At 57.0% G+C, this 27,138-nt stretch overlaps 1 protein-coding gene across 5 annotated transcripts; it reads right to left on the bottom strand.

Moving 5' to 3' along the window:
* On the bottom strand, positions 1–26,310 carry PPM1F (protein phosphatase, Mg2+/Mn2+ dependent 1F). Of its 5 annotated transcripts, none has more exons than XM_037158744.2 (8): positions 26,225–26,310; positions 19,984–20,226; positions 14,407–14,558; positions 9,946–10,148; positions 9,166–9,354; positions 7,462–7,605; positions 5,062–5,155; positions 1–3,842 (listed from the first exon to the last, which is right to left on the bottom strand). In XM_037158744.2, the coding sequence occupies exons 2-8, from the start codon at positions 20,178–20,180 to the stop codon at positions 3,430–3,432; spliced, it is 1,392 nt and encodes a 463-aa protein (XP_037014639.2). In that variant the 5' UTR covers positions 20,181–20,226; positions 26,225–26,310; the 3' UTR covers positions 1–3,429. The 5 variants fall into 5 exon arrangements, with proteins under 5 accessions (XP_037014639.2, XP_037014641.2, XP_037014638.2 ...); XM_037158746.2 differs by having other exon boundaries at positions 26,248–26,303; XM_037158743.2 differs by having other exon boundaries at positions 26,180–26,288.
* Between the last annotated feature and the right edge of the window lie 828 nt (positions 26,311–27,138).

Raw genomic sequence — 27,138 nt, 5'->3', positions numbered from 1 at the left:
TGTTTCAGAACTCATGGTTTATTAACACTTGAGCACAGCAGCCCTGGGAGGAGACGGCCTTTCTGGTCCCTGCAGGCAGGGTAATAGCCACCCGGCCTTAGAAAGGACCCCTACCCCCCACAGAACCTCACAAAATGCGCACAGATAAACCCTTGGCAAGGCTGGCACAGCGTGAGAACGGCAAAGCGCGGCAAGTTTGGCAAAGCTGTGGGGCCCCCGAGGAGAGCCCAGGCCCTAGGGGCTGCCCCTCTGGGATATGGGCAGGATCAAACCAAACAGCCCAGTCTGCACAAGCCCGCCTGGCTGCCGCAGGGCTGGCATCAGGCCAGGCCTGTCAGAGCTGTGCCCGAAGCCCTAGGAACACTGCTGAGGTAGCTGGGGGAAGGGGTGAGGCGGGACTGCAGTGGGCTCAGGGAGGGTGGGATCCAGGATCTCAGCAAGCCCCTGCTTCTCCCCGCGGCCTGGCACCTACTGCTATCTCCCTAAAGCACACCCATTTCCTAGCCCTGGGTGCTGAGGACAGGCTGGGTTGGGGAGGTCATGGGTTCACCTCTGGATTTCAGCAGGTGGGTAGTTAGACTAGCTGCCCTGGGGAGCCCCGCTGTGCCTGCCCCCCTCTCCCACCCCACCCCCACCCCCACTTGGGATCGGCTTTACCTGTAAAAGTGGAGCTAGAGTTCTCCAGCTTTTGTATTCCACATAAAGCCCTGGCATCAGTAGCTCAATTCTTTTCCAACCCACTTAGTTTTAAGAATAGACACTAGTAATACTTAATCACCCTGCTGGTGGTGGGGGAGGGGTCCTCAGCAGCATCTCTCCAGGACGTGCTGGGTTTGCCCCAGGGCCTCCCTGCTCCTCCAGAATTCCAGAAGCTGCTGCAAATTCAGTGCAACACTGTGCCCAAAAAAGGGGAAACTGAGGCCCAGGGAGGTACAATGACTTTTGCAGCTCACATAAGGAGCCGGTGGCAAAGCTGGGACTTGAGAGGGGGATCAAGGTTTCCAGACCAGTGTCTCAGCTAGGAGCCCTCTTGGGAACTGAAGAGGAAGTGGAGCCAGCTGCTCAGAGGTTGAGGGTCTCCCAGTGGCTCCCCCTGCAGCCAGTCCCAATGGAAAAGAACCGCTCTGTGCCTAGGGCCGCAGCAAGAGAACACAGACTCTTTGGGCTGCCAGGCCGGCCAGACCGCAAAGACCTCTGCTGGCGGTGGGGCTGGGGTTCAGGCTTGGAGCCCAGCAGCCTGGCTGGGGGTCAGAAAGACAGCAGGACAAGCCTGGAGAAATGTCCTGGTGGAGCCTCCAGCCAGGGCACAAAGCAGACCATTAAGTGGTGTAATCCAGACCCCACACAGCGAAGCTTCTCTCTTGGCAGCAATCAATGGAATAAGATCAGCAAATAAAAGAGGAAAAAAACCGAGCCCACTGCCCCCTCCTTCCAGTCAGGCCACGCCCTCAGGATGCCAGGCTGTAAGTAAAGGGTGGGGCCACACCGAGTCTTGTGCTGGGAGGGGCTGACAAAGGGGCTTCTGACCCCCAGAAGGCAGTGGGGGCCTTCGAGTGAAATGGGGCAACACTTGGTCATGCTGGCTGCCGAACTTTCTCTGAACAGCAGTGCCTGTGTCTAAGATGCTTTATCACGAGGCCCAAGCAAGGCATTGACTACATGGCCTCAGTGTCTTCGTCCTGCTCTAGGAAAGGGGTAGAGTCAGCCTTCAGGCAGTGGCCCCCCAAGGCTCCTATCCTTCCCTGGGACTCCCCTCAGTGCCACTGGGATTGGGGGCTCCCTGCGCGGACCGATCTGGGGCCCTGCTGCTGTAGTGGACTCGGAATGCTCCCTCTGCACCTCCTGGCGTGGGGCCCTGGCACCAAGCTTCCTCCCACTGCCCAGCGCCCAGGGAACACCCTGCCAGGGCCTCGGTTAAGCCGCTCACTGCCCTGCTTAGACCACCACTCTCTACTCCACACAGTTGTATCATCCCCACCGTGAGCTTCGCCTTCCCAGAGCAGTCGGGGACCCGGACACGCTCTCTCACAGACAGGCAATGCTGCAGGCAGACACAGCAAGGCAGCAGGGGCCACCAGCTGTTGGCAGAAAGAGGGGCAAGGGCTGGGTGGGTGGGACAGACTCCTGGCTGCACTCGGCTGCCTCCAAACAGACCCACCAGCTACACCAGACTTGCCAGAGCCTCTTTCATGTGTTTCTGAATGAAACCAATCCAACTACCAACACACAGGACATTCTGGAACATTCCAAACAGCAGCAAGGCTCTGCCTGCTCATGGAGTTCAGGCTCTCAGCCTAAGGTCCAGCCAGATACCAAGTGGCAGAGCCAAGGAAGGTGGGGATCAGGCAGGGGCCAGGGTCACCCTGAGCTCCCGGAGCCCCGTGGTCTGGCCTGGGCCATGCCGCACAGCCCACGTTCTTAGGGACCAGCCACTTTGCTGCCAGTGGAATGTCACTCTCCTGGGAAGAATTCTAGCCTAAACCATCCACTGTCACAAAATCAATCCCGCTTTTGTGGAAACTTAAATGTGCCTATTAAGAGCCCATCCCAGGCCTGGCAGGTCCAGCCTTACCTAAAACTGTTTAAGGCACTTGAATGGCTTATTAACACTACCTGGAAAGATTTTTGTTTCAATCTTGATTTAAGAAAAAAAAAATTGGTAATACTGCAAAAAAAGTTTCCCCTAAAAAATATCAATACGTTAAGTTTTCTAAGGAATAAAATAAATGCTAAGCTCTGCTTATTAGACAAACAGGTCCCCCTGGCACTGATGGAACAAAGACAAAACCTGAAATACTGCTTTTCCGAATTGGACTTTTCCCCGGGCGGGAAGAGGGGGGTTGGCACACAACAGACAAGTGTAGCATCTCTGAGCTTCCCCTCCCGGGGTGTGTGGAGGACGAGAGGGGCCAGTGAGGCCAGAGCCACACGTCACGGCTGCCATGATGCAGGCGGGTGACTGCCGCAGACCCGATCCCCGATCCTCTCCTGTTTGGGGAGCAAGCTCCACCAGCCAGGCCCCGCCAGGCGTGTCTGCAGACATGAAGCCCACCGCTGAGGCCGACGAGGAATGGGTGAGAAACCTGCATCGGGCACCCTGGGTCTGCCCAAGGGCCCACACAGTGTCCTGCTGCCCGGTGTCTTTGGTCTGGCTGCAGTCAGTGACTGTGGCCTCTGGTTCCACCCCTGCCCCATGGGGAGCAAGAGCCAGTCCAGTTCCCGGGTCATTTTCGCTTTGGTGAGGACTCCTTTGTTCTACTGCCCGTCATGAGCAAGGCATGATGCCACCGTCCCGCACATCTCCGCAGCGGTCCGGACGGACCAGTGGGAGCAGTGTGAGGACTCGGGAATCCTAGGGGAAAGCACTGCTTGGGTGGTGCCCGCTTGCCACCACTACCCGTCGGGTCCTAGGACATCTGAGGGGTGGGGTTACAGGCAGGGACCACCGGGGGCCTGGGCCTCCTCACTTCTCCACGGAGCATTGCTCTCTGACTCTGAGAGGTCAGAGGGCACGGCCTGACTTCTCCGGTCTCTCTGGGAGTCCCCAGCCCCCTGGACACCACCCTCCAGCAGGTCTTGGGGATCCCTGAAGAAGACCACCATGACCGTGATGTTGTCATGGGAGCCCCGCTCCCGGGCTGCAGCCACCAGCTCCTCAGCGACACGCAGCCCACTGCCCTGCTGCCGGACCAGGTGGCTCTGCACAAGGCCGGCAACCTCCTGGTGGGCGACTACGTCAAAGAAGCCATCACAAGCCAGTAGTAGGTAGTCCTCAGAGCCGGTCAGCTCCCGGGAGGCCGCGTCTGCCTCTCCAGACACATAGGGCTTCTGGAAGACATCCCCTGTATACGGGAGAGAGGCGCCTGGGGTCAGAGAATCGGCCTGCTGGCTGCTCCACTCGTTTTGCCAGCCTGGCCTCGCTGTGCCTACTCCCCTCTGACACCCATGATCATGGGCAAAGACGCAGGGCAATAAGATATCGCATGGAGGGGACATGACAGATATATTCTGGTGTTCCTGGGGGAAGAATGAAGACCCAGGAGGGTGGGAGTTCAGCTCCACAAAACTGCTTTCGCACTTCCCATGGAGCAGGGCCCAGAGTGCGTGGCCTGGGACGCAGCATGGGTGGTGGCCCTGGCTCCCCTGAGCTCCTGACAGCGCCCCCCAGACACCCAACTGGCGCTCAACCAAGCTCACTCCTCCTCCCTCACGCCTGCTCCTCCAGGAGAACGGCACCACGATCCTCAGGTCCTTAGGCCCAAATCTTGGGGGTTTCCTCTGATTCTCTTACACCCCACATCCAACCTGTTAGCAAGTCCGACTGGCTTTACCTTCAGATGCAGCTCAAACTCTCCTCCTCTCCCAATTTCTATAGCTCACCTCACCCAGGCCCCCCAAGGCTGCCCATTGGCCCCCTTCTACCCTGTCGTCCCTTACACGGAACTGCCCAGAACTCCCCACCCCCTGGAAGGGAGCCTGGCTCCCACTTCCCTGCCCTGGTGTGCCCAGAGACTCAAGGGCAGAAGCCACAGAAAGAAGGGGTATAGAGAGGGCAAGATTCTTGGCAAGGAAGACAGACGTTATCAGGAAGGAGGCGATTCCTCAGTGTCTGAAGACGAGATGGGGCTGCTGAGCCCTGGACTGGGGCCTGGCAGCGGTGGACGCTGAGAAAATGGGGTGGGGCAGGTGAGGGGCTGCTTTTACTTCAGATTGTCAAAGACAGGGGAAAAAAAGAATCATTAGTGTGTGTGTGGGGGGGGGTAGACCTCACTTACGGAGTATTTAAAACTCCCAGCTAACCAAAGGTTTCCCTCTAGATTGTTTGAGGAAGGGTTTCAACAAAAAGGTAAGGACGTGCAACTTGAGCCACAATGATCTGTGCGAGATGGAAGTTTCTTAGGCGTCTGTGCCTGCGCTCTCCACCCTCCCTTCACGGTCTGATTGTCAACCCAACCCCACTGACGACAGGCACCTTTTCAGCACATGACACTGCTGTCCCCAACAGTGGGGTCCAGAGGCCTGAGCCCTGGGTGGCCTTCGCTCCTGCCCTCACCTCCTTACCAATGGCTCTGGAGACAGCCAGGGTCCCGTTGACTCTCCAGCAGTCCGTGTGAGACACGAAGCCCCCCAGCGCTTCGATGCGCTCCTTCTCGTCCTGCGGGAGACAGCCGGGGCGGGGGCAGAGTGTCCAGCACTGCCACCCAGAGGAGGTGAGCCGGTGTCTAAGACAGCGCTCGGAGCCACTGCTCTCGAAAGACGCCCAAATGGGGCTTTAGTCACATAGTGAGAAATTCTGAATAACCTAATCGCCCTTCAGCTACAGGAGTGATTAAATAGGTCATTGTGCAAACACAGACAGGTCACTCATGGCCACTGACCAGCAGCCCATCCCTGAGCAGCATTTCAGGGTCAGGGACATGCTCATGAGGCAACAGAAGGAACACGAGCCCCAGGGTCAGACGGCAGGTCCCCAACTGCCTCTCTTGTCGTGCAGGACACTGTCCCTTCTCTGTAAGCTGCTGCGAGGAGACCGAGCACGTGCAGCATGTGGAAGGTCTGGATGAGACCTGAACCAGGCCCTAGACAAGCCCTGTGGCCCGGGTCCTCATCCTTCTCCTGCACCCGCAGACCCTGCCCACTCCCAGAGGACTACGGTGCTCCCGGCCTGAGTGGACAGAACGAGGCCCAGCCCAGCTGTGAGTCCTCAAACCTCTGGCCCTATAAACCACCCCCAGCTAGAGGTTTCCAGCCATGAGTCTGCCGCCTCAGGGAGGGTAACGACACTGTCCGCTGCTTGATGATGAGCCTGAGGCTTGGAAAGGGTGGAGCCAGGGCCAAGCACGGCCATCTGTCCTTGCTCTTTGCCACGGTGTCACGTCCCACCCTGAGCTCAGGCAGTGTTTGGAAAGTGCTACCTGCAGAAAGTACTCAGTGGGCCTCAGAGGGGGTGTAGGACTCTGACTTACATGGGTGAGGCCAGCGGGTGCAGAACCAGCACCCCAAGAAGAGGTTTCTCTCTACCACTAACTCGGGCCACAGTTCACCTGACTGCTTGTCTTGGGGCAGGAGGGCACACCTGAGAGCAGGCACTGGAGGCCCGGAAGTGACAGAGAGTACCTGCCACTTCCTGGCTGTGCTTTGGGCAAGTTACTTAACCTCCCTGGGCGTCAGTTCTCTCCTCTATAGCACGGAGAGAGCGGCGTAGCTAGGAGGCTGCGCACAGGCTGGGAGCTGCCGTGAGGCTGAGGAAGGCTGTCATTCCCGGCTGTTTCCATACTCCCTGCAGTGCTTTCTAGACGTCACAGAGACAGTTCCACAGAATTACATAAAACCAACACTTCACGTGGAAAAGCCCATAAAGACAAAAGAATTTGCAAATCACTGCGCAGACAGGGAGCCAAGCTCCCCGATGTTTATAAGATGCCTACAGATTGGTAAAAAAAGGGCAACGGTTTGGGACAAACATGGGTGAAGGACGGGAACAGAGTGTTCCCAGGGAAGGTGATGTAAACCATCTTCAGCACTTGGAAAGATGTGAGAGCTAGTTCCTTAACAGAAACTAAAACTAAACAAACGCCTTCTCTCCTCAGGACCCCACCCAGCCCGGGGGGCGGGTAGTTCGGCAAGTCCGTGCCCTGCAGACGAACCTGAACAAGGTACATCTGCACTGTTACAAGGACATGCTGTACTGTTATTGATTGCTGCCTTGTTTCTAGTACCAAAAGACTGAAAAAAAAAAAACTGTCCATCGTGGAGAGACGAAAATGAATGGAACTGCACCAGTCCTAGGAGGGGGTGGGAGCAGTTTACTTGAAGACCTGAAACACCCCCCGGTGCACGGGGAGAAAATGCCCGTGCAGAGCAGCACGTGGGGGCTACAGGCATCCCCCAGACCCGCAGACTCTCTCTCCCACCTCAGGACACAGAATGGACGCCTCGGTGAGAAATGGTCCGAGTAGGAACGTGATCCTCGTTTCCAGGTGGGTGACTGACCTCAGGGTCTCAGCAAAGCTTCCGCCTAACAAAGCTCCCAGCCTGTCTCCTTCCAGCCCAGCGTCACCTCCTCCCTGAAGCCCTCCTTCCCCATAGCCCAGGTGGGCCACTCCTTGCTGGCATGCACGCTAGGACCCTGCACGCTGACCCTGTTTACTGGGCTGTGTCCTGGGTAGACAGCCCAGCTCCGTCCCACAGCTCTGGGTGCCACCTCACTATGACAGGAGGGGTTTACTGGGACCACTGGCTGTTAGCGTCCCAAGCTCTAGGGGACCCCTGGCCACTGGAGCCCAGCAGGGGAGCTCTCCCCATGGAGGAGTGCCACGGGGTTTCCTGGGAAGATGGTCCCTTTTACTTCCTAATCTGTCCCAGGGACCTTCGGCCAGGGCTCACTGACCACCTGCTTCCCTGACGGGCCCAGCCAAGGGGGCCAGGGATGTCCCAGGTGTGGGTGGAGGGAGCCCTCACCTGTCGCTCGGGTCTATGTGGCTCCATCAGCTTCACTACCTGTCCCTGCTGTACCAGGATAACCTGGGAGTCCCCGAGCCAGGCGACGTGCAGGGTCTCTCCTGCGATGAGCGCGCACACACCTGTGGTTCCGCTCTGCAGTCGCTGCGAAAAGAGAAGGCCGAGCGGGGTGAGGGCGAGCCAGGCACCTGCCCCGCAGGCACCCGCTGTGCAGACCGAGGGACTGCCGGGAGAGTGCTCAGCCGGAGACGTCAGGGCTGCTGAGGCGGACAGGCACCGTGAAGGTCACAGGACGGTGCTGCATGGAAGGAGGGCGCAGGCCGTGTGATCTCATTTATATCAAACTCGGGAAACACATCTGTGTGTCAGGGGGCAGAGGAGTGGGGAGCAGGTGGGTGGGGAAGGACGGGAAACGGGGCAGGAAGAAACTTCTGGGTCGAATATCTGTCACTGTGAGGGTTTCAGGGGGGGAGACATATGTCCAAACCTATCACATCGGACGCTCTAAATATGTGCAACTAATTATGTGTCATTATACCTCAATAAAGATGTTTATAAATGACAAACTAAACCAAACGCTTGCTTCAGAGAATCCTTTCCCAACTCTGAGTGGCCCTGAGCTCGGAGGCTTTTCTTATCTCCTGGGGGTGACAGCGGCCAGGAGGCTGAGGCAGGCTGGGGTTTCGAGGGCGCCCCCTCGCTGTCTTAGGTGCCTTGAGGTTTTCCGTCAAGACCGGCTGTGCTGACTTCCGCGCAGGCCCCCACCCCACGTCTCCTCACCAGCCGTGTCAACTGGGCCTCAGTTTCCCAGTGTCTAACATGGGCCTGATCTCAGCATCTACCCCGCGGGGCTGCGAGACACCCACTGACGAGAACACAGAAGAGGCTCAGTGGAGGTGGGGGGGGTGGACTGGTTCTTCCTTCTTTCAGCAGCAGAGGCCTCACCGCCGAGCAGCTCGAACTCCCAAGGAGGGAGCACACTCCGGACACGCCGGCTCCTGCAGAGACCCCGCCCCGGAGAGCGGCGGGCACTCGGGCTGTGCACTGTGTGTTTTGTTTTCTGCATTTTATGGTGCTTGAATAAACCAGGGGCCTTGCTAACCCTGGAGAGAATCCCCGCCCTCACCCGCCGGGCCAGCTAATTCCTGAAGACAGCAAACATCTCCCTGCAGAGTGCCTGCTGTGCACAAGCCAGTGGGTCGGGAGCCCATGTCTTCAACAATCTGCTCTGCGTCTCATGCCGGGCCGACGTTCCCGTGGCCCAGAGGGCTGGGACTGGCCGGGTAGCCCAGAGCCTATATGGCTGAGTCCAGTGAGCCAATCCTGAGCTCACGGTGTCCCGCTGGCCCTGCCTTGCCCACGCCTGTCGGCGGAGACCACAGTGAAGGCTATGGCCACGCTCTCCTCTCTCTCTGCCACCTGACCCGTGGGGGTGCTTCCCACGCGGCACTGTGTGGCATGGCGCCACCTTTTGGGAACTGTAAGTAATAAACACCTCCACGTAATAAACGGCTCTTTCGGGCATTTGTCTCTGTGTCCGTCATCTTACGCTGCTTAATTAAGACAAAATCCTGGGCACATCTTAACACAGCCAGCCTGTCCTCCCCCATGAGGCCAGCACGCCCTCCGCAGGGGCTGGGCCCCTCTGATGCTGATGGCTCCTCGCCCCCAAACTGCATGGGAGACGGGTCTACCTGTCCTCACCTCGCGCTTGGCTTTCCTGAGGAACATCTCATCGGTGCGCCAGAAAGCTTCTCTGAGGGCTTCCGCAGGGTCTGTGCGCAGCTCCGGCTGGTGAGCCGCGTTGGCGTGTACATGCACGGCAGCGTACCTCGCGGCATCCACTCCCCCGTGACCATCAAACACTGCAAAGTAGGCGCGGTCCACAGGGTCCTGGTGGGGAACACAGTGGGAGTCACTGCCCGGCTGGCCTCATGCCTGACTGTGGCTGGGACCCAGCCTGAGGCTCTCATCGGGCACTGCCACTAGGGTCAGGAGGGGCCTGGAAGAATCAGCCTGGCCCCCGCCACCAGACAACCCTCCGGTGAGTCAGACCCCCTTCTGCACTAGGCTGCTGGCACCAGGAGCCGTGTCAGGCGGCCACGAGTGCCTCAGACAGAGCGGGACTCAGCAATCATGAGTGCGGGTGAACTTGGTGCCCAGGGCCTCCGCTCACAACAGACTCAGGAAAACCATTCCCTGCTCAGTCCCTCAGCTGGGAAAGCAAGGTGGCTAGTGGCTGCCCTGGCCCAGAAGTGCTGGGACAATGAACTGGGCCTCCCAGACTCCCTGGAAGTGCTTTGAGAGACGTCAGCACCGTGGCCCTCAGATGGAAGCTGTAGGCATCACTCCTGCCTCGGCTCTGGCTGGAAGCTCTGCTTGGCGCCCAGAGTGGTCTCCAACCCCTTGTGCAAGCCCTCCTTGTCTGCCCTGACTGGAGACGCTGGTGAGGCCTCCCCAGGGCCCGGGAGGTGGAGCACTCACGGACAGGCCGAAGAGCTGGTTGAAGGCAGGAAGGCATACATGCCGGTCCTCCATCCTGCGGCGAGTGTTCCGGATGGCGTGAATGGAGACCAGCCACTGCCGTGGCAGAACCCGGGCTGTCGAGGGCACCTGCTTCTGCCAATGGCTGCATACTTCCCAGAGACGGTTAAAGAAGCTCCACGCCAGGCCCTTGGTGTCCAGCACTGATGGGCAAGATGGGGGTCGTTAGGGAAGCACCAGTGCAGGCCAGCTGATGCTCCGCTGCCTCCCCTGCCCCCCTCCCCCTGACGTGGCCTCCAGACAGCCCCATCACAGGCCTGCACAGCCCCTCCAGCCAGCACCCCCCCCCCGGCATACCAGCCAATAGGACAGGCCGTATCATCAGCAGTGAGCTGTGTCTGGTTTGGCAACACCCACCGAGAGCCTCCTGCCCCACGTGGAACACCTCCACTCGTGGAATCCCGCCCCAAGGGAACAGCAGAAATGTGCCAGTAATTTAAGGACAAAGTACAGAGCCAATTATGATTCTGCATTAATTAGAAACACTACATATCCACGACAGAGTAAATTACGGTTCATACTTCTGACAAAGAATTACACTGCTATTAAAAATAATTTTCACTACTAAACACGTAACTGCCATTGGCCCAGCAACCGCACCCCTTGGCATTTATCGCAGAGAAACAAGGACTTTGTTCACACACAGACTGGTGCCCCACCGTTCAGAGCAGCCCCACACACTGCAGGTGAAAACCCAGATCGGCTCGGGTGTCCCCCGATGTAGGAACAATTACACAGACGCGGGTACATCTTGCAGTGGAACGCCACTCAGCAGGGGCGGGGGGGAGCTATGGACACATACAGACACCGGGATGAGTCTCCAGGGAATTATGCTAAATGGGAAAAGCTGATCCCCAAAAGTTACGTCCTGTGTAATTCCACTTATATGTATTTTTGAAGTGATAAAATTACAGAAATTGAGAAGACTGGTGGTCGTCAGAGGTTGGGTGGGGGGTGTTAGGGTGGCCATGCAGGGGAATGAGGGAACCACCTGACTATGTCTGATCCTGGCCACCATATTTTACTTGTTTTGTAAAACATTACCATTGCAGGTAACTGGGTAAAAGGGGCCTGGGATCCCAATGTGTTATTTCTTACAGCTGCATCTGAGGCTAGCATTCTCTCAGATAAAGTTTAAATAAAAACGAACATGGACTTATACGGAGCTTGTAAGTATGTAAAATGCCTATGCCATGACGTTATGGAAAAACGCTGATATTATGAAAAAATGTTGATAAAAAAAAGGATGGAAAACCCCACATATAGTTGAGTCGTGAGTACGTGAGACATTTCTCGACCACCGGGACCCGGCAGGTGGAAGGCAGCGAAGCCCCAGCCTGCCGCGTCAGCAGCGGCTCTCCCCCGGCAGGCGGCGGTTTACAGGTGACGTTTTCTCTGCCGTACACCTCTCCAGTGCTTGCCCAGGCTGCCAGTACAAGTGTTAACCCCAGGGATGGTTTTAAAATACGTCCACACCCTCTTCGATTCTTCTCCCTTCAAAGATGGGAGCTCCATTCACTCCCTCTGAACGTATAACTGTGACCTCGGTGACCTGCTTCTAATGAATAAAACCAAAGTGACTGTGAGTGGCTCCAGATACCAGGTCCCAAGAGGCACTGTGGCTTCCCTGTCACGTGCCCTGTCTTCCTCACTCCCCCTCTGTCCCTTTCTGTCTCCCTCGTGAGCCGCTGGCTCTGAGGGAAGCCTCCCGCCATGTCATGAGGATGCTCCAGCAGCCCTATAGTGGAGAGTCCACAAAGGGTGGAACTGAGGCCCCCTGCCAACGACCGTGTTACTAAACCATGTCGGAAGTGCAGCCTCTGCTCCCACTGGCCTTCGTCTGACCTCCTGAGACCCTAGGCAAGAGCCACCTGTTCAGCTGCTCCCAAATTCCAGACCCACAGAAACTGTGGGACAGTAAGTGTTCATCGTTTTAAGCCACTACATTTTGGGTCAATGTTATGCAGCAACAAGTGATACTGCCGGCAACATAGACTTTAAAAGTTTAAATCCTACTTAAACCTGGCTCTAAAGAAAACACAAATAAGGAAGAGTCCAAAGGAACCCTCGGGTGCCACATCTCAGAGACTCAGTTCATTCTGGTGCACAAACCCTTCCTGGGAACCCTGCTGCCCCAGGTGCTGGTAGCAGGTACAGGTAAGTTGGTGCCAGTCACCTAAGAGGGGGCCCCAGGCAAGTACCTAGAAACGTGGTAGACTCAGGAGTGTCACAGGCTACACTTGAAGTGTTTGGAGAGTTGGAGAAAAAATAGCTTGTGCCCAAAGGAGGTGGCTGCAGAAGAAAAGAAGGGCCAAGGCCAGGGGAGGCGTGGAGGGCCGGGGAACACGGGAAGCCCTGGGGAGATATTTCTGAAGACACCCACCCATCAGGAGAGTCTGGAATTTGCTGCTGCCACCACACTCAGGACTTGGCCGTGAACGGCCTTTGTTGAGAACTGCGCTTTATCAGGTCTGAAATGCCCAGGGAGGGCAGAGCGCTGTTTACTCTCCTAGGTCATGCTGCTGTTGTCCAGCAGCATGCTTGAACTTGAATCTTGGCTCCAGCAAAGGGCAAGTACCAATGAGAATGATTACCTACAGGGAGGATCACCTGGCCCACACACTTCCGATGCTGCTCATAGGACACGCTACTCTCCTGGCTCCTGCAGGAACTACTCACTGGGGTGGGGCCATTGATGGCTCCACCTGACCCTGCCACACAGAGGTCTTAGTCACATCGCTGCTCTTGGGGGATGATCCTAACACCCCACTGATAGACTTTAGTAAGCCCCACTCCCCTGACAGGGACAGCTTATCCAGGCCTGCACAGAGGGCAGGAGCAGGAGCCCCCAAGTGCAGAAATCTGCTGCTGTACTGTTCCTTCCTGCCAGTAGGCGGCGCTAACATCCCGCGGGGATGCAGGAGGGGTGGGGCTGGCAGGCGCTCCCTCTGCAGAGACAAAGGCCTGCGGACTTTGTGGAGGCAATGGCTGCCTGTCACTGAGCTGCTGTCTCGCGCAGGTGGGAACATGAGGCCGTGCTATACGGGAATGGGGAGAGGGAGCCCAGGAAAAGGGCAGGGGACCTGGACAGAAGGGCCTGGTACCTACTGCAGGGGCAGGCTGCTTTTCTCCTCTTTGGCCGACCTGTTCATTGCTTTGCTTTGAATGCTCCCACTAGTGCTGAGATAGTCAGATAATGCGGGAATACCTTGTTTTATTATGCTTCCCTGGATCGTGCTTGACAGATACTGCATTTTTTGTAAACTGAAGGCAAGGTACCCCCCCCCCCAACCTCCACCACCGGTAAAAAGACTGACACTTTGCCCGCAGTGGCCTGGAACTGAATCCCCAGTATCTCGAAGGTATGCCTGTAATTAAGCGACGTAGGGGAGGTGTCAGCAAAAGTAGTCTATAAATGAACCAAATCAACCCACTGTATACCTTAAAGTTACACAATGTGATACATCAATTATATCTCAGTGAAAAAATAATAAAGTAACACAGTTAGATAGGAAATGGCAAAGGAAGCGGAACCTGCCGAGGTACCCACTACCCTGCTGACCAGGCCCGGGCCCCCACTGGCCCTCAGCCCTGCCCACGTGCAGCCTGGGCTGCACCCTTCACCAGAGGTGTGGAGTGACTGAGTGCTGGCGCCCAGCTGGGCCCACCGCACATTCTGCCGCAGGCCACAGCCAAGCAACCCCGGCTTGCTGTGTGGAGCTCCGGTCCGACGGGACCCCACATTTTGGTGAGATGTTAAGAGAAAGGAGTTACTGGGGAAGCGAAAGAAAGACAGACAAAATAAGAGCCCTGCCTTTTCAGCGTGAGGCTCACTCCGTTTATGAGTCTCTCTTGTGCATGACCACCGTCCCAGGAGCAGGCTGCCTCCCCAAGCTCTCGTGGAAATCCAGTCTCCACCTGACAGGGCCAGGTGGGCCCAGGCCATGGGCCAAACTCTACCATTTTCTACCAGCTGGACATCAAGGCTGTCCCTGGGAGCCCATTCCCAGGTCAGCCTCCCAACTCCGACATCACTACGGGGCGACGCTGGCTGAGGCAGAACAGAAGCTGACCAAGTCTGGAGCCTGGGGTCCTCCCATGTGAAATGGGCCACGTGGTATCCCTCCTGGCTGTTCTGCAGCCCAGCGAGCGGCTGCTGTGCTCCCCCCATGGTCATCAGGCTATGCGTGCTTTTGGTCCTGCTCCGTCACCAGCACGTGTGCACGGTGCTATCCCCTCGTGGGTCTCAGCCCTGTGCTGCCACACCGTCTTCCCCCAGCAAAATGGGAAAGGAGATGAAGGCCAGTTGAGCCCTGCCTTCTCCCACTGGTGGCCTGTCCTTTGTCTGGCCTGGCAAGTGTGTGGCCTGCTAAGCCTGGGGTCCCAAGAAAGACAACTCACAGGTCACAGGGGCCTTCTGCTCCTCCACTTCCTCGTTGTCCTCCTCCTCCTCCTCCTGCCTGGGCAATGTCCTGAATTCAGAAAGGTCTGTCTGCAGCAGCTGGGAAATTGCTTCATGGGCCAGAGATGAAGCAAGTGGTGGTGGAGCATTCCTGGGGTGGGAATAATAAGTGAACTGGGGCCAGCTCCTCAGCAGAAGCCAACACTTCAGCCCTGGCCTGAGTCCTCCAGAGGGAGACCTGGGCCCCCTCCACCCAGGGAGACCCCCCCTGGAGGTAGCAATGACCACATGCATCCCATTGTGGGGCCATAACGAGCAGGTCAGCCTCTGGTCCTTGGGGAGCCCCTGTCCATGTGGCACTGTTTACGGGGGCTGAGGCTGGTGGGGAGGGGTGTCGCAGCCTTGTCAGCTGTGTCCACTGGCCTTCAAGGCCAGGCCCAGACAAACTGCACAATGTTTAGCCTGATGACAGGTGCCTGGTGACCAGTACCAGCTGGGGACCTCTGGGTATGGGGGAACTTATGGGTTGAATTGTATCCCCCCAAATCCCTGTGTTGAAGTTCTAATCCCCAGTACCTCAGGACATGACCCTGTTTGGAACAGGGCTGGTTGCAGATACAATTAGTTAAGATGAAGTCACCACAGAGCAGAGTGGGTCCAGTAACACTGGATCCTGTTCAGTGGGAAATCCGGACATGGACACGCCCACAGAGGACACTGGGAGAATGAAGGCAGAGACCGGAGTGATGAACTTACAGCCAAGGTGGCCAGCAGCCACCAGAAGGAACAAGGCCTGCTGACACCTTGATCTTGGACTTCCGGCCTCCAGAAATCCGAGACAACCCAGTTCTGCTGTCTAAGGCACCCAGCCTGTGCTCCTTCATTATGGCCACCCCGGGAAACAAATCTTGGGCTGCACTTGGAAGGCTGGGCTGTGCCTGGCCCACAGGGTCCCTGGTCCATCAGAGCAGCCTGCACCAGGGGATGCTGGGGGTGGGGGTGCAGACATCAGGCCCCTGGGGAGTCCTGACCTCAGTGTGTTTTAAAGAGGGGTGTGCCACGATGGGAGAGGCTTCTCTCTGGCTTCTCCACTCAGGGCGACTGAAGGGTGAGCTCCCAGGAGGCCAAGGCCCCAGCTAGGCAGGACCTGGTGGTGGACAGGACGGGGCAGAGCAGGTGCCGGGCAGGGAGCCGGACAGGTTCCACGTCCACAGTGAGTCTCAGGTCCGACGGAGGGGTGAGAGGCCTCGGGCTGACGGGCACATGGCCTGGAGATGTGGCCTCTGACACACGGGGGTGAGGGCGACGGCCTGAAGGAGCTTCCCTGGGCGGACAGCGGGTGGGGGCCTGGGAACAGCTGGACAGGTGGCTGACCAGGCCCGTGTGGGGACAATTCTGGGAAGCAAGACTTGGTTGAGTGCTTCGAAGGTCACAGCCAGGCCATCCAGAACAGAACTGGGGGACTGGTGTGGGCAGGAATAGGAAAGCAAATGGAGGGAGGAAATGGGAATCTTGAGTGCAGCAAAAGGGGGACAAGTGGCAGCTCCTAGTAAGTTACGGGGTGAACCGACCGAGGCCCATGGGGAAGGACTGTCAAAAATTCTGCCACTGCCCTGGCTGGTGTGGCTCAGTGGATTGAGTGCTGGCCTGCAAACCAAAGGGTCTCGAGTTCAATTCCCAGATGGGGCACGTGGCTGGCTGGGTTTTGGGCCAGGTCCCCAGAAGGGGCACGTGAGAGGCAACCACACGCTGATGTTTTTCTCCCTTTCTCCCTCCCTTCTCCTCTTTCTAAAAATTAAATAAATACAATTTTTTAAATTAAAAAAAATTCTGCCGCAGATGTGTTTTTTCCACGGTTCTCTGGCCTGCCTGCCCAGCACCGAGCCTTGGGGCTGACTCCCACACTGTGTTCCTGGGAAGCCCTCCCTGGCTCCTCCAGGCATAGGGGTCACTACGCCTGGTGCCCCTACAGCTTCTAGAACATATCCTGACCCCAAAATCTGCCTCCCCAACAGTGGGAGGTGGGCTCACCCCCATGTGCCTTTCCCTGAGGGCTGGGGGCCAAGGCTCAGGGTGGGTGGCCCGTGCTTCTCTGCTGGACTGACCCACTGGGCTTCACCCTGATGACAAGGACCACCCAAGAGCCTGGCGGATGGTTCCCGTCCCTTTGGGGGCTGGGCACTTGTGGCGTCTATAGGTGGTCTTAGGGATCCACTGGGATGAATGCCTTCGAAAAGCAACCGGCCAACATGAGAAATGAGTTCCTCTGCCATTCGGGGATATCCTGTCCACCACCGGATCTTCCCTTCTCACAGCAGCAGCAAGGGGCGCCTGGGGAGGTCACGCTGAGCCTTCCTGCAGGCCCCTGAGGTCCCACTGCCGAGGCCACTGAGCTTCCGGCCATGGGGACCCACACAATGCCTGGCTTCGGGCCACACGCTTGCTTCCCGGATGCCTCTCCCGCCTCCTCCAGGGTCCCGCCCAACCCTCACCCCCCCCCCCGCCCCAATCCCCGCCGCCAGACACTCAGGCCTGGTGTCAGTCAGGGCTCCTAAAGGGGCCAGAAGAGGCAGTGAAGGGGACAGGGTGTGAGCAAGGCCCAGGAACCCGATAAACACTCCAGCCCCACACGCCTTGGGGATTTTCAAGGAATCTCCAGTTTAGCAGTAGAGACGAAAACATGTCTGAATAATATAGAGTAAGGAAGGCACTGCCTGGGAACCTGAGATGTGACAGGGAGCTGCAAACAACAAGGGAACAGATAGGATGTAAATTATCACACCCTTGAACTCAGCGATCTGACTTCCAGACAGTTTCATGAAAGATGCAAATTACAGCCTGGCTGGTGTAGCTCAGGGGATTAAGCATGGGCTGCAAACCAAAGGGTCGCCAGTTCCATTCCCAGCGCTCAGAAGCACACTGAGGCCAGGGCCTTGTCCTGGGTTTAGGGGTGATGCAGTGACTAGGGACTCCGAATGCCATGTGGCCTGCCAGCCCACACACCACATGCCTGGGTTGCAGGCCAGGTCCCCAGTGGGGGCCACACAAGAGGCAACCACACACTTATGTTTTTCTACCTCTCTTTTTCCCTCCCTTCCCCTCTGCCTACAAATAAATAAATAAAATCTTTTTTTTTTTAAAGATACAAATGACAATCTAAAAAAAACTCCACGGACCAACATGCTTGGGGCCTCTGCCACCCACAAGCCCAAGTGCTGCAGCCTGAGTGGACGCTCCAACTGTCACACACAGTGCAGACACCACATGAACATCCATGTCTACAGACAGAAGAAAAACTAGAAAAGGACCAAAATAACCGAAAATAAATCCCCTAAGATAGCTGGAAAATAGAAGACTTTGAAATATTACATTTTAAGGTACATTTGAAGGTACTTTAAGGGGGATTCACAGAAGCCTGAACGACCCCCTCCAGGGGGCTGTGACTCTTGGTCTCTTCTGTCACTAAGAGTCTCAGTCCTGCTCTGTCATCTTGCTAATTAACAGGGTGCTCAGTCGACACCCGAGCCTGGGGCCTGCTGCCACCGCTCTCCCTCCCTCTCAGCCTTGCCTGTTGCCGGGGCCTCGGGAAGCCCCGCTCCACCTCAAACAAGTCCTGCTTCTCCCTGCATTTAGCGTTAGGCACCTGCTCCAAGGCCCCACATCCCACGACCCTGCAGACCAACCCCTGACTGCTCCAGCTCAGGCCCTGCTCCGGGCAGGAGTGTGGTCCCTGGCTCCTGCTCAGCTACCCTCCTCTTCCTCACCCTCTGCCATTTCCACTGCTATGAAGCAAAACCACCCCACCGTCCCCGATCTTCCTCCTCCCTGCACATCCCTTCTCTGAGCCCTCTCCTTCCTTGACGTAGGACTCGACCCTCAAGTTGGTGCCCCCCCAAGGCCCCCCGAGCAGTGGCCACTACCTTTTCTTAGGTTGGACCCCATGTGCCTGGAGGCCTAGCTCACCTGGGGCTCTGCTGGCGCCCAGGCTGCCTTTCCCACCTGGCTTCTGCCCCTGTGGACACGTTATCCCTGGCACAGCAGTGTGCGGGCGCCTTCGCTCTTCTCCAGCCCTGGTCGGCATAGGTGCCAACCCTCCTGGGCCCACCTTTCCTGCCGTGGCCCCCGAGGCCCCATGGAAGGCACTGTGGCTGCTGGGAGGATAGACTCTGCGGCCCTGGGCCCCTCGAGTTCCCTTCTCCCTTCTGAGTGTGGCTGCTGCGCCTGGCTGGCTCCTTCTCCTCCCGTCCTTCAAGCTCCTGGCCCCGAGGAGGCAGAACTCTGGGAGCCCTCTCTTGCCCTCCCCTCCCACCTCCTACACCACCAGCACCCCCAAAGTGGCATCAGCAGGTCCCAGGCCCACTCTGCTCCATCTGCCTCTGAAATTATTTCCTCGAAGCCAGACCAGCTGGCAGTCCCCTCTACACATGCCATCCCCGAGGGACGTGGTCACTGGGAATTGTCTCCTGAGTGCTGTGGGACTGCGGGAGATGCTGGGATGGATGTGGCCCCAGAACAGGCCCACGACCAGAAGCCTTTGTGCTCAGCGACCCAAGCTCCCGCACTGCAGCTGCACGGGCAAGAAAGAGTGGGCAGTCGAGGGGAGGGGGCTGGAGCTGACCTGCGGAGAAGGAGGCACACTGAGGCCAGGGCCTTGTCCTGGGTTTAGGGGTGACGCAGTGACTAGGGACTACGAATGCCGTGTGGCCTACCAGCCCACACGCCATGAGCCTCCGCACATCTTTCTCTGCTGGTCAGACTCCCCTCTTCTGGGTCTCAGCTTCCTTATCTGTGAGATGGGGAAGCACCACCACCCGTCTGCGGGGCAGCGGGGCCTGCATGTGGGGCACGTGGCCAGGCCCTGCCCCAAAATGGAGGTCTTGGCCAGTTTCCTAACCCATCTGGCCTCTGTCTCCCCACCTGTGAAAAGGGACAGAAATAGGATCTACTGCTTAGCACCTGTCATGAGCTGAACTGTGGCCCACGAAATGATATGCTGAAGTCCTAACCCGAGTGGCTCATGGTGGGACCTTATTCAGAAATAGGGTCTTTGCAGGTCACACTGCAGGAACAGGGGGCGCCTCTTATCCAACAGGACTGGAGTCCTTACAAGAGAAGACACACAGAAAGACGGGGAAAACAGATGCCATGTGAAGAAAGACACATGGGAAGATGCCATGTGACAAGGAAAGCCAGGCTGGAGTGGCGTGTTCCCAGGCTCAGGCACACGAAGGGGCAGTGATGACACCAGAAGCTGAGCGAAAGGGCTGGAACAGACTCTTCTGACAGCCTTCGGGTGGGAACACGGCCCTGCTGACACACCGATCTCTGACTTCCGGCCTGCGGGGCGGAGACGATGCCTTTCTGTGACTCTAAGCCTCACTGCCTGTGGTGCTTTGTTATGGCCGTCTTGGGAAACCAACGCAGCGCTGCCACAGAGATGCACAGACTGGACACAAACTGCACAGGGCAGGAAGTGTGGGGTAAATGCCAGGTTCAAGGTCAGCGTGTGGCACATGCCATGCCTCTTCCTCCCATCCCGTGCTGTGCTGTCCCCTCCCGGTGGGTACAAGGCCTACCTGTTGCTCAGGAAGCCCACCGCCAGCTCGGCCAGCTCGCCCTCCACCTCCTCCTGGCTCAGCGCTGTCCCTGGGACCTTCCACGGCAAAGGGCTCTCTGGGCTCAGTGGGGCTGGGAAGTCGCGGAGGAACTCGTCCAGGAAGCTGGGGGTCTCCTCTGCTATCCAGCTGCTCTGCTCGGGGGCTCCAGAGGCCATGCCCAGAGCATCCCGAGGGGACTGCTGGCAGGGTTCCAGTCATGCACTAGGGGGAGACACCAAGGTCAGCAAAAACAGGGAGCACTCAGCGCCCTGCTGTGGGGTTTTTGGGCCTTGTAGTGCTGACTGCCTGGCGCCTAGATATATCTCCTGCACCTTCAAACACGTAGCGCAGAAACCACACCAACTCCGGGGCCCAGGGCAGAAGGCCACCCAGCTTCACACACAGTTAAGTGGGAGGGACAACCCTGGCCGCTCTGATCTGAGAGAGGACGTGGGGGAGGCTAGAGAAGTGGCTTCAGGAGCCAGAGCAAGAGGAAATAACTGCCTAGATATCCTGAAGGCAGGACAGCTTCTTGCAGCAATGGCCAGAGTGGCCAGTGGTGGGTAGGAGAGGGACACTAGGACCAGGCCACTGAGGCAGGTGAGGGGGCTCAACTTGACCCAGGACCTGGGCATCCAAGAGGTGAGGAAGTGATGGCACCAGGTTTGTGAGCCTAGAAGTGGTACCCAAAGGGGAGAAGGGTCACCTGTTAAAGGAAGGAAGAAAATGGCCTGGACAGGATGGTGGCAGGGCCCATGTGCAGGACAGGGCTAGTCCTGGGCTATTTCAGAGATGGACCAGAGGGGGAGCAGAAAGGGCTCCCCAGAAGGTGAGGGGTACCCCAGGATATAGACAGTAGGAAACAGAGGGTGAACTCAGGACAGTCAGGGGAGTTTCAAATGTGGTCAAGCCTAATAAGTCCTCTGCAACAGGAAGAGTCCAGGCCTCCAGAGGCCCAGCTGGAGGAGAGGCGCTGGGGACGGCCCAGGCCACCGATCCCACTGCCTCACACGGCTCCAGCCTCGAGGGCTCTTCCTCCCAGGAAGCTTAGGAGGGTGGAGGGCTTGCTAGCTGCCAGCCCTTTGGCATGACCTGAAACACTCCTGGGAGCCAGGATGGGCCCCCATTTCACAGATAGGAACACTGAGGCTTACAGAGGGGCAGTCCTTTGCCTGAGAATGGACGATAGGGTCATAGAAGGTTTATGGAGCCCAAGCTTAACACCCCTGTTCCCCTAACCCACTTCTCTCACATCTGGAAGGTGTTGCTCACCCCCACCCTCCACCCCAAGGTGGGACTCCAGTTCCTCTCCCCCAGCTCAGGACCACCCTCTCCATCTCACACCTGCCCCCTTCTCCTCGGCCTGCCTCTCTCAGTTTGCACGCTAGCTAAGGCCCAGCCAGTCAGACACACCCACAGTCCCCAGGGTTGCTGGACTCCCACCTCCTGCTCAGCCCTGCCGACCCAGTCCCACAGTTCTTCCATTCACTGCCCCTCAAAGTTAGCCTCTGCCCCCACCCTTCCTCAATCTCACTTAGGGGCTGCAGCCTGGCACTCTCCAGGCCCCACTTCCTAACACACACCCAACACACACCTGGGTAGTCACCTCCCATCACCATGAGCCCCTGACAGGCCCCTCACTCTCGACACCCCCCCCCCCAACTCCTCTCCACAGCAGCCAGCTGGGAATGTTCTTTGGGAAGGAATCCCACAAATTTATCCCCCCAAGAAACAGTGTTTCCTGATGGCAACAAATTGACTTGAGAACCCAAGCAACACCTCAAGTTTTAGGAGATTTAGGGGAGCATTTTCATAGCCCATCCCCAGCTGAGGCCTCTTAGGTTCTGAGGGGTGAATGGAGAGGGCAGAACCACAGGAGAGAATCTTCCAGAATCGTCAGTCTCAGATACCTACAGACCACAGCCGTCCACTTCTCTGGAGGGCAGCTGCAGGCAGGGACTGCAGTTGGAGGGTGAAGGCAGCTCACAAGCCCAGGGCAGAGCATGGCCAGGGGAAGGGCTGTCCTTGCCAAGCACTAACTTAGTGCAAGTCTTCTCAAAGAATAAAGATGGAAACACGAGGGGGAGTGGGAGAGGGAGAGTTAAATGTCGACTGGCAAAGGGGTTGAGGGCAAAGGGCAAATAGCGGTCAATTAAAAACCATACACACACAAAAATCTCTCCTTCTTCCAGAGACAGGCATCTAAAGTTAATTTTTAAAAGCAGACACACACACACACACACACACACACAAATATAGAAATAGGGCCACTTGTAACAGAAGGACACAGGGACAGACTTAAGTTCACAGCTATCCTTCCATTTAGTCACCAGCAGAAGTGAACAGAGTGGAGCCCCAGGTTACTATGGCCGACAGGTAAAAAAAAATGGTTGAGAAGTACAACAGAGAAGGGAGACCACTCACTGCATTATGACCACCAGGGTGAGACTGAGGAATGGAGAGATCAGGAAAGGCAGGGAGCCCCATGGGGTGGCGAGGGTCAGCTGTGGGGGAGGCCTGCGAGGCCACACCACTGGCCACAAACACAAGAACTGAGCCAATGAAAATGACAAGGTGACAGTGAGAATTTCCCAGCAAGCCTGGACACCCATGGGCAGAGACAGCGGCCTCCTCTGCCTCTGCCTCTGCTTTCAAACCCAAAGCATTCTGGTCTCCTGTTGCTTAGAGGAGAGAAATGTAAGTAATGCAGAGCTGCCTGGAGCAACGCTGAGTGCCCGGCAGGGTTGGGAAATGCTGAGCCCAGAAACAAACACTCCAAAGGCAATGAAATCTCAGAATCCACATGAAATGACCGTGTGCTCACTGACCTCCCCAGAATGCACAACCATGGCCCACAGAATAAAGCAGAGTTCAAGGCCCCTCACCCTGCTGGTGGTGGCACCACCGGACATTTTGTAATGTAGGAGCCTCACAGCCTTGGGATACTGTTCTCCGTCTGGGCCCCCACCCCCCAAAGTCGGCCAGTTTTTCCCTGGGGGTTGGGGGCCCCTCCTCTCTGTGCTGCGGCCCTGGTCTCTGCCATGGGTCCTCTCCACGTCCCCACTCGCCATGCACAAGGCTGAGGTCATGTGCCCACTGCCCCAAGTCCAGGGTCCAGCATGGGCCTGGAGAGCAGTCGGAGTGGGGCGTGTGTGCCGGGGGAGGTCTGGGGGTTGAGGCAGCACAGGAGTGACAAGTGCTCATGCGCAGGCTTGGCCTGTAGCCTGGGGAGCAAGCTGCCATATTCTCAGGGCCTGCACCAGCCGCCCTCCTTCACTAGACAGGTAGGTGGCCCAGGGCCACCCTGTCTGCTGAAGACCAAGGCTGGTTTCCACATCACCTAGAAGCGGCGAGGTGCACAGAGAGGAACCAGGACATGGCTTCCGTTCTCTGAGGCCCAGCTGCTTTATGACTTACGATTAATTTCCTTCCCTGCCCTTCCTTTTTTCAACAAACTCCCGACTCTGTGATGGAGTCACACGGATATGAGCAAAACAATCCCTGCCCTTGGGAGCCCAGGGCCTGGAGATAAAGGCCTGAAGACAGCAAGAGGGAGGAATTCCCCAAAGTGGGACTCAGAGGTGGCCCTAAGACTGCCAGGAAGGGTGGGGGACAATGCTGTGGCCCTGAGCTCCGACAGGACCACCTGAGGAGACGGCCTCAGGAACAGTGCAGCGGCCAGCAGGCAGGCAACAGAAGCAGGTAGTGCAGGTTGAGGTGGCACCGAGTCTGGCACAGAGATGTCCCCACTGGGCATGATGGTGAGGGACTTGTGCATGAATTTGTGCAAGTCACCAAAGACCGGGGGTGAGTATGGGAGGGACACCGAGCCCCCAGCTCCCAGTGCCACCTGCCCCTACCAGTCTGGCTAAACCTGGCTCCGGGAAACCACTTGCACTGTTCCGAGGCCCCTTTGCACTGTTCACCAGCGGGCAGCCAGGGGGCTGAATGACAGTGCTGCCAGCCAACATCTGCCAGCAGCCCACAGAGGCCGCCACTACTCTGAGCACTCTGCCTGGGTCACTGCTTTCCACTTCTCACAACCCGCGATTACCTCTACTTTACAGGTGGGGGCCGCAGCAGCAGGGCCAAGTGACTGGCCTAGTGTCGTGGGATAGGGTTCATGACTGGCTCCTAACTGTGCCAGAAACCGCGCCCACCCCACACCTGTCACCAGCCCCAATTCTGCCTCTCTCATGGCGCCGTTTTTCCTTACTGCGCCCCTGCCCTGGCACAGCCCCTCACCTCCATGTTCCTGCGCATCACCGGTGGGTGGCATCCCATCGTGCCCCGAGACCTCTCTAATCCAAGCTCTGCTGAAACCCTAACACCTTTGGAGATGCCCTCTGTCTTCTGTGGCTCCAGTGCACTTTTGCTAGCACCCGACTTGTAAAAAGTCCCTTGTTTTTTTTTCATTTAAAATATGTACTTTCCTCTAGTTGACTAGCTTTGACTCATATGCTCAACATACTGCTTATTCGTACAGCTGCATTTTCCTAGATCTGGACAAAATACTTGCTGAGCCCTGCTTAACTTCAGGGAGCCCCACAAAGAAATAGCAACCCTTTGAAAAGGAAACCACAGCACTGTTACAGAAATATTGTCTCCATTGTTAAAAACCTTTCTGCAAATGGAGAATCGTATGTCTTTATTTCTGAATAACTACTGGGAGAGTTTGTAACTGCTTCCAGGTCTCATACAAACGCATATGTATTTTTATGGTAACATATACATCACATACGATTTATCATTCTACCCATTTTCAAGAGCACAGTTTTGTGGCATTAAGCATGGGCATACTGTTGTGCAAGAACCACTTTTTATGGGCCCGACTTTCTCACTAGGTTACAAGCTTCCTCAGGGCAGGGAGCCCACCCCTGTCCCCTCCAGTGTTGGCAAGGCCTTTGTGCATGGCAGCTGACAAGTGTGATGGCAGCGGGGAGGAGCTGGCTTCCTTCCACCACGAGTGCATGGTGTGGGTTGGGATGTGCAGCCTGAGGTCTGTAACCTTCAAAGAGGAAGCTAAAACACGCTATGGAACATGGTGGGCAGCAGAGAAAGGTTTTAAAGACAGGGCTGGCTTCAGGTGCTAGCTCAAAGGAATTCTACAAATGAACTTGTGTGGAAGTTTCCAATTCTCAAAGGGACATTCTTTTTGTCTACCACTTACAACTAGGCAGAGAGTACATGCTGTTAAGTCACAATGCAGATGAAGAAACAGGCTCGGGGACAGCGAACAACCCAACTAAAGCCACTAAGGTGAAGCTGGACTCAGACGGGATCTTCAGATGCCCGTATCAGTTCCACCTCGGCTGCAGGAGGAAAAGAGTGAAATCTGACAATAGGCGGGATACGAGCATAAAGGCCAGAAGCGAGCGGAAATGACCTCAGAGTGCTGGCCCTCACAGTCCATCTCCCAAGCAGAGAGCAGAGCTCCACTCACAGAACTTAACTGCCATGCGGACACCTGTCAGTCAGGGCCTGGGTGTAGCTGGGTGGGAGCAGGGGGTGGGGGGGGCGGGTCCATCACCACCCACTATGTCAGGCCTTTACTAAAATCTCCACAATCAGGTGCCATCTCCCCCTACTACACAGAAAGGTTAAAGGGTTTGCCTTAGGTCGTGGTCTCCCTGGCTGCGGTTCCATCTCACATACACGTCCCGCTAAAGCTGCTGCAGCCCCAACACTGGCTTTAACTAAAACACTTTAAATACACTCAGGGCAGGGCCATGGGCCATGGGTGGGGGCACCTGGGCAGAGACGCAGTCCTGCAAAGGTTCAGGGGCTGGTGGGGTGGGCGTCTGGGCAGTGGGACCGGCCCAGATGCTCCTGCGGAGAGAAGAGGGGAGGGGCCAGACTCCGGAAAATGGGGACGCTTCACCTCTTAGCACCCCATGCCGCTCTAGCCCTCAGTCCACACCTGGCCTTGGCTCAGCCACACCCCCGTCAAGCTAATGTCCTCCCAATTCTGCACCCTTGGCTCCTCAGTCCACCAATTCCCCGCCTCAGGGTCCTCAGCAGCTCCTCTCTCTCTTCAGCCCACGAAGCGGCCCCCTAATCCTTTGAGTCTCCCCATTTCGGCCTCCCTGCCGCGGCAGCCCCCCATCATGCCCCCTCTGGATCCTCAGCGGCCCATTTCACCCCTGCACCACTAGGATCCCCACCTGAGCCTCACCCCAATGCCGTCAGCCCCGCAATCCCGTTCCAAGGGTCTCCTCACCCCCAGGTCCCCGCGGGCCTCACGTGCCAATCTGCCGCTCCGCGCTCAGCCCGCAGCTCCGGCCGGCCCCGCCCACTTCCCGTTCCCTGCCCCCAGCAGCCATCGCGCAAGCGCAGTTGGGCCCACTGAAGAATGGGGGTGGGGTCGAGCCTCTGCTGCCCCCTGGCGGCCATGCGACCCGTGACTTCGGCCCTCTCATTTAAGGTGGAGAAGACAGGCTCTCCTGCTGGGTTCTGCTTGCTTACTGGTGACTTGCTTCACTTTTTGAGCCTTGAGTGGGTGGGTACATGGGGAAAGCAATCCCTACCTCACAGCGCCCAGAAATTAAGCAACTTGTGCAGTCAACAGACATTAAGTGGTAGAGCAGGGATGCATACCCCAACTACCCAAGGGACGCCATCCATCTGGCAAGGAGTCCCGGACCATCATACTTTTAAGGACTACTTCAGTTTCCGATTGCTGCTCTGACAATGACCACAAAGTGAACACAAATTTATTAGCAGTTTCGGAGGTCAAAAGTCCACAAAGACTCAATGGGCTAAGTTCACGGTGTCCGCAGGTGCATTCCTTTCTGACGGCTCCAACGGGAATCTGCTCCCTCGTCTTTTCCAGCTTTTGAAGACTGCCCCTCTCCTTGCCGGTGGTCCCTTCCATCGGCAAAGCCAGGAACGTACAGACCCTTATGATGCATTGGGCCACCCGAAGAACCCAGGATAATCTCCCTATTTTAGAGTCAAATGATGTGCAATCTTAATTCCACCTGCAACCCCCATTCCCTTTGCTACACGGGGGGCCAGGAGGACGTAGACATCTTTGGCAGTCACTCATCTGCCGCCATAGGGCCCCAGAAAGATGTTTTACCGCCAAAAGAAACAAATGAACTTTTAGGTCAAAGAAAATATTTCAATATATAG

This window comes from Artibeus jamaicensis, unplaced genomic scaffold, assembly GCF_021234435.1.
Source record: "Artibeus jamaicensis isolate MK-2021 breed Jamaican fruit bat unplaced genomic scaffold, CSHL_Jam_final contig_1128, whole genome shotgun sequence".
Lineage (NCBI taxonomy): Eukaryota > Metazoa > Chordata > Mammalia > Chiroptera > Phyllostomidae > Artibeus > Artibeus jamaicensis.
Note: the sequence above shows the minus strand (reverse complement) of the source record. Positions and strands in the feature narration are given on the sequence as shown.

Coding starts and splice junctions, on each gene's coding strand:
- PPM1F (XM_037158744.2), bottom strand. CDS start 20,180: ATGGCCTCTGGAGCCCCCGAGCAGAGCAGCTGGATAGCAGAGGAGACC. Junction 7,606..9,165: donor TCAGGAAAGCCAAGCGCGAG/GTGAGGACAGGT, acceptor CTCTTTTCGCAG/CGACTGCAGAGCGGAACCAC. Junction 5,156..7,461: donor CACATAGACCCGAGCGACAG/GTGAGGGCTCCC, acceptor TGTCTCCCGCAG/GACGAGAAGGAGCGCATCGA.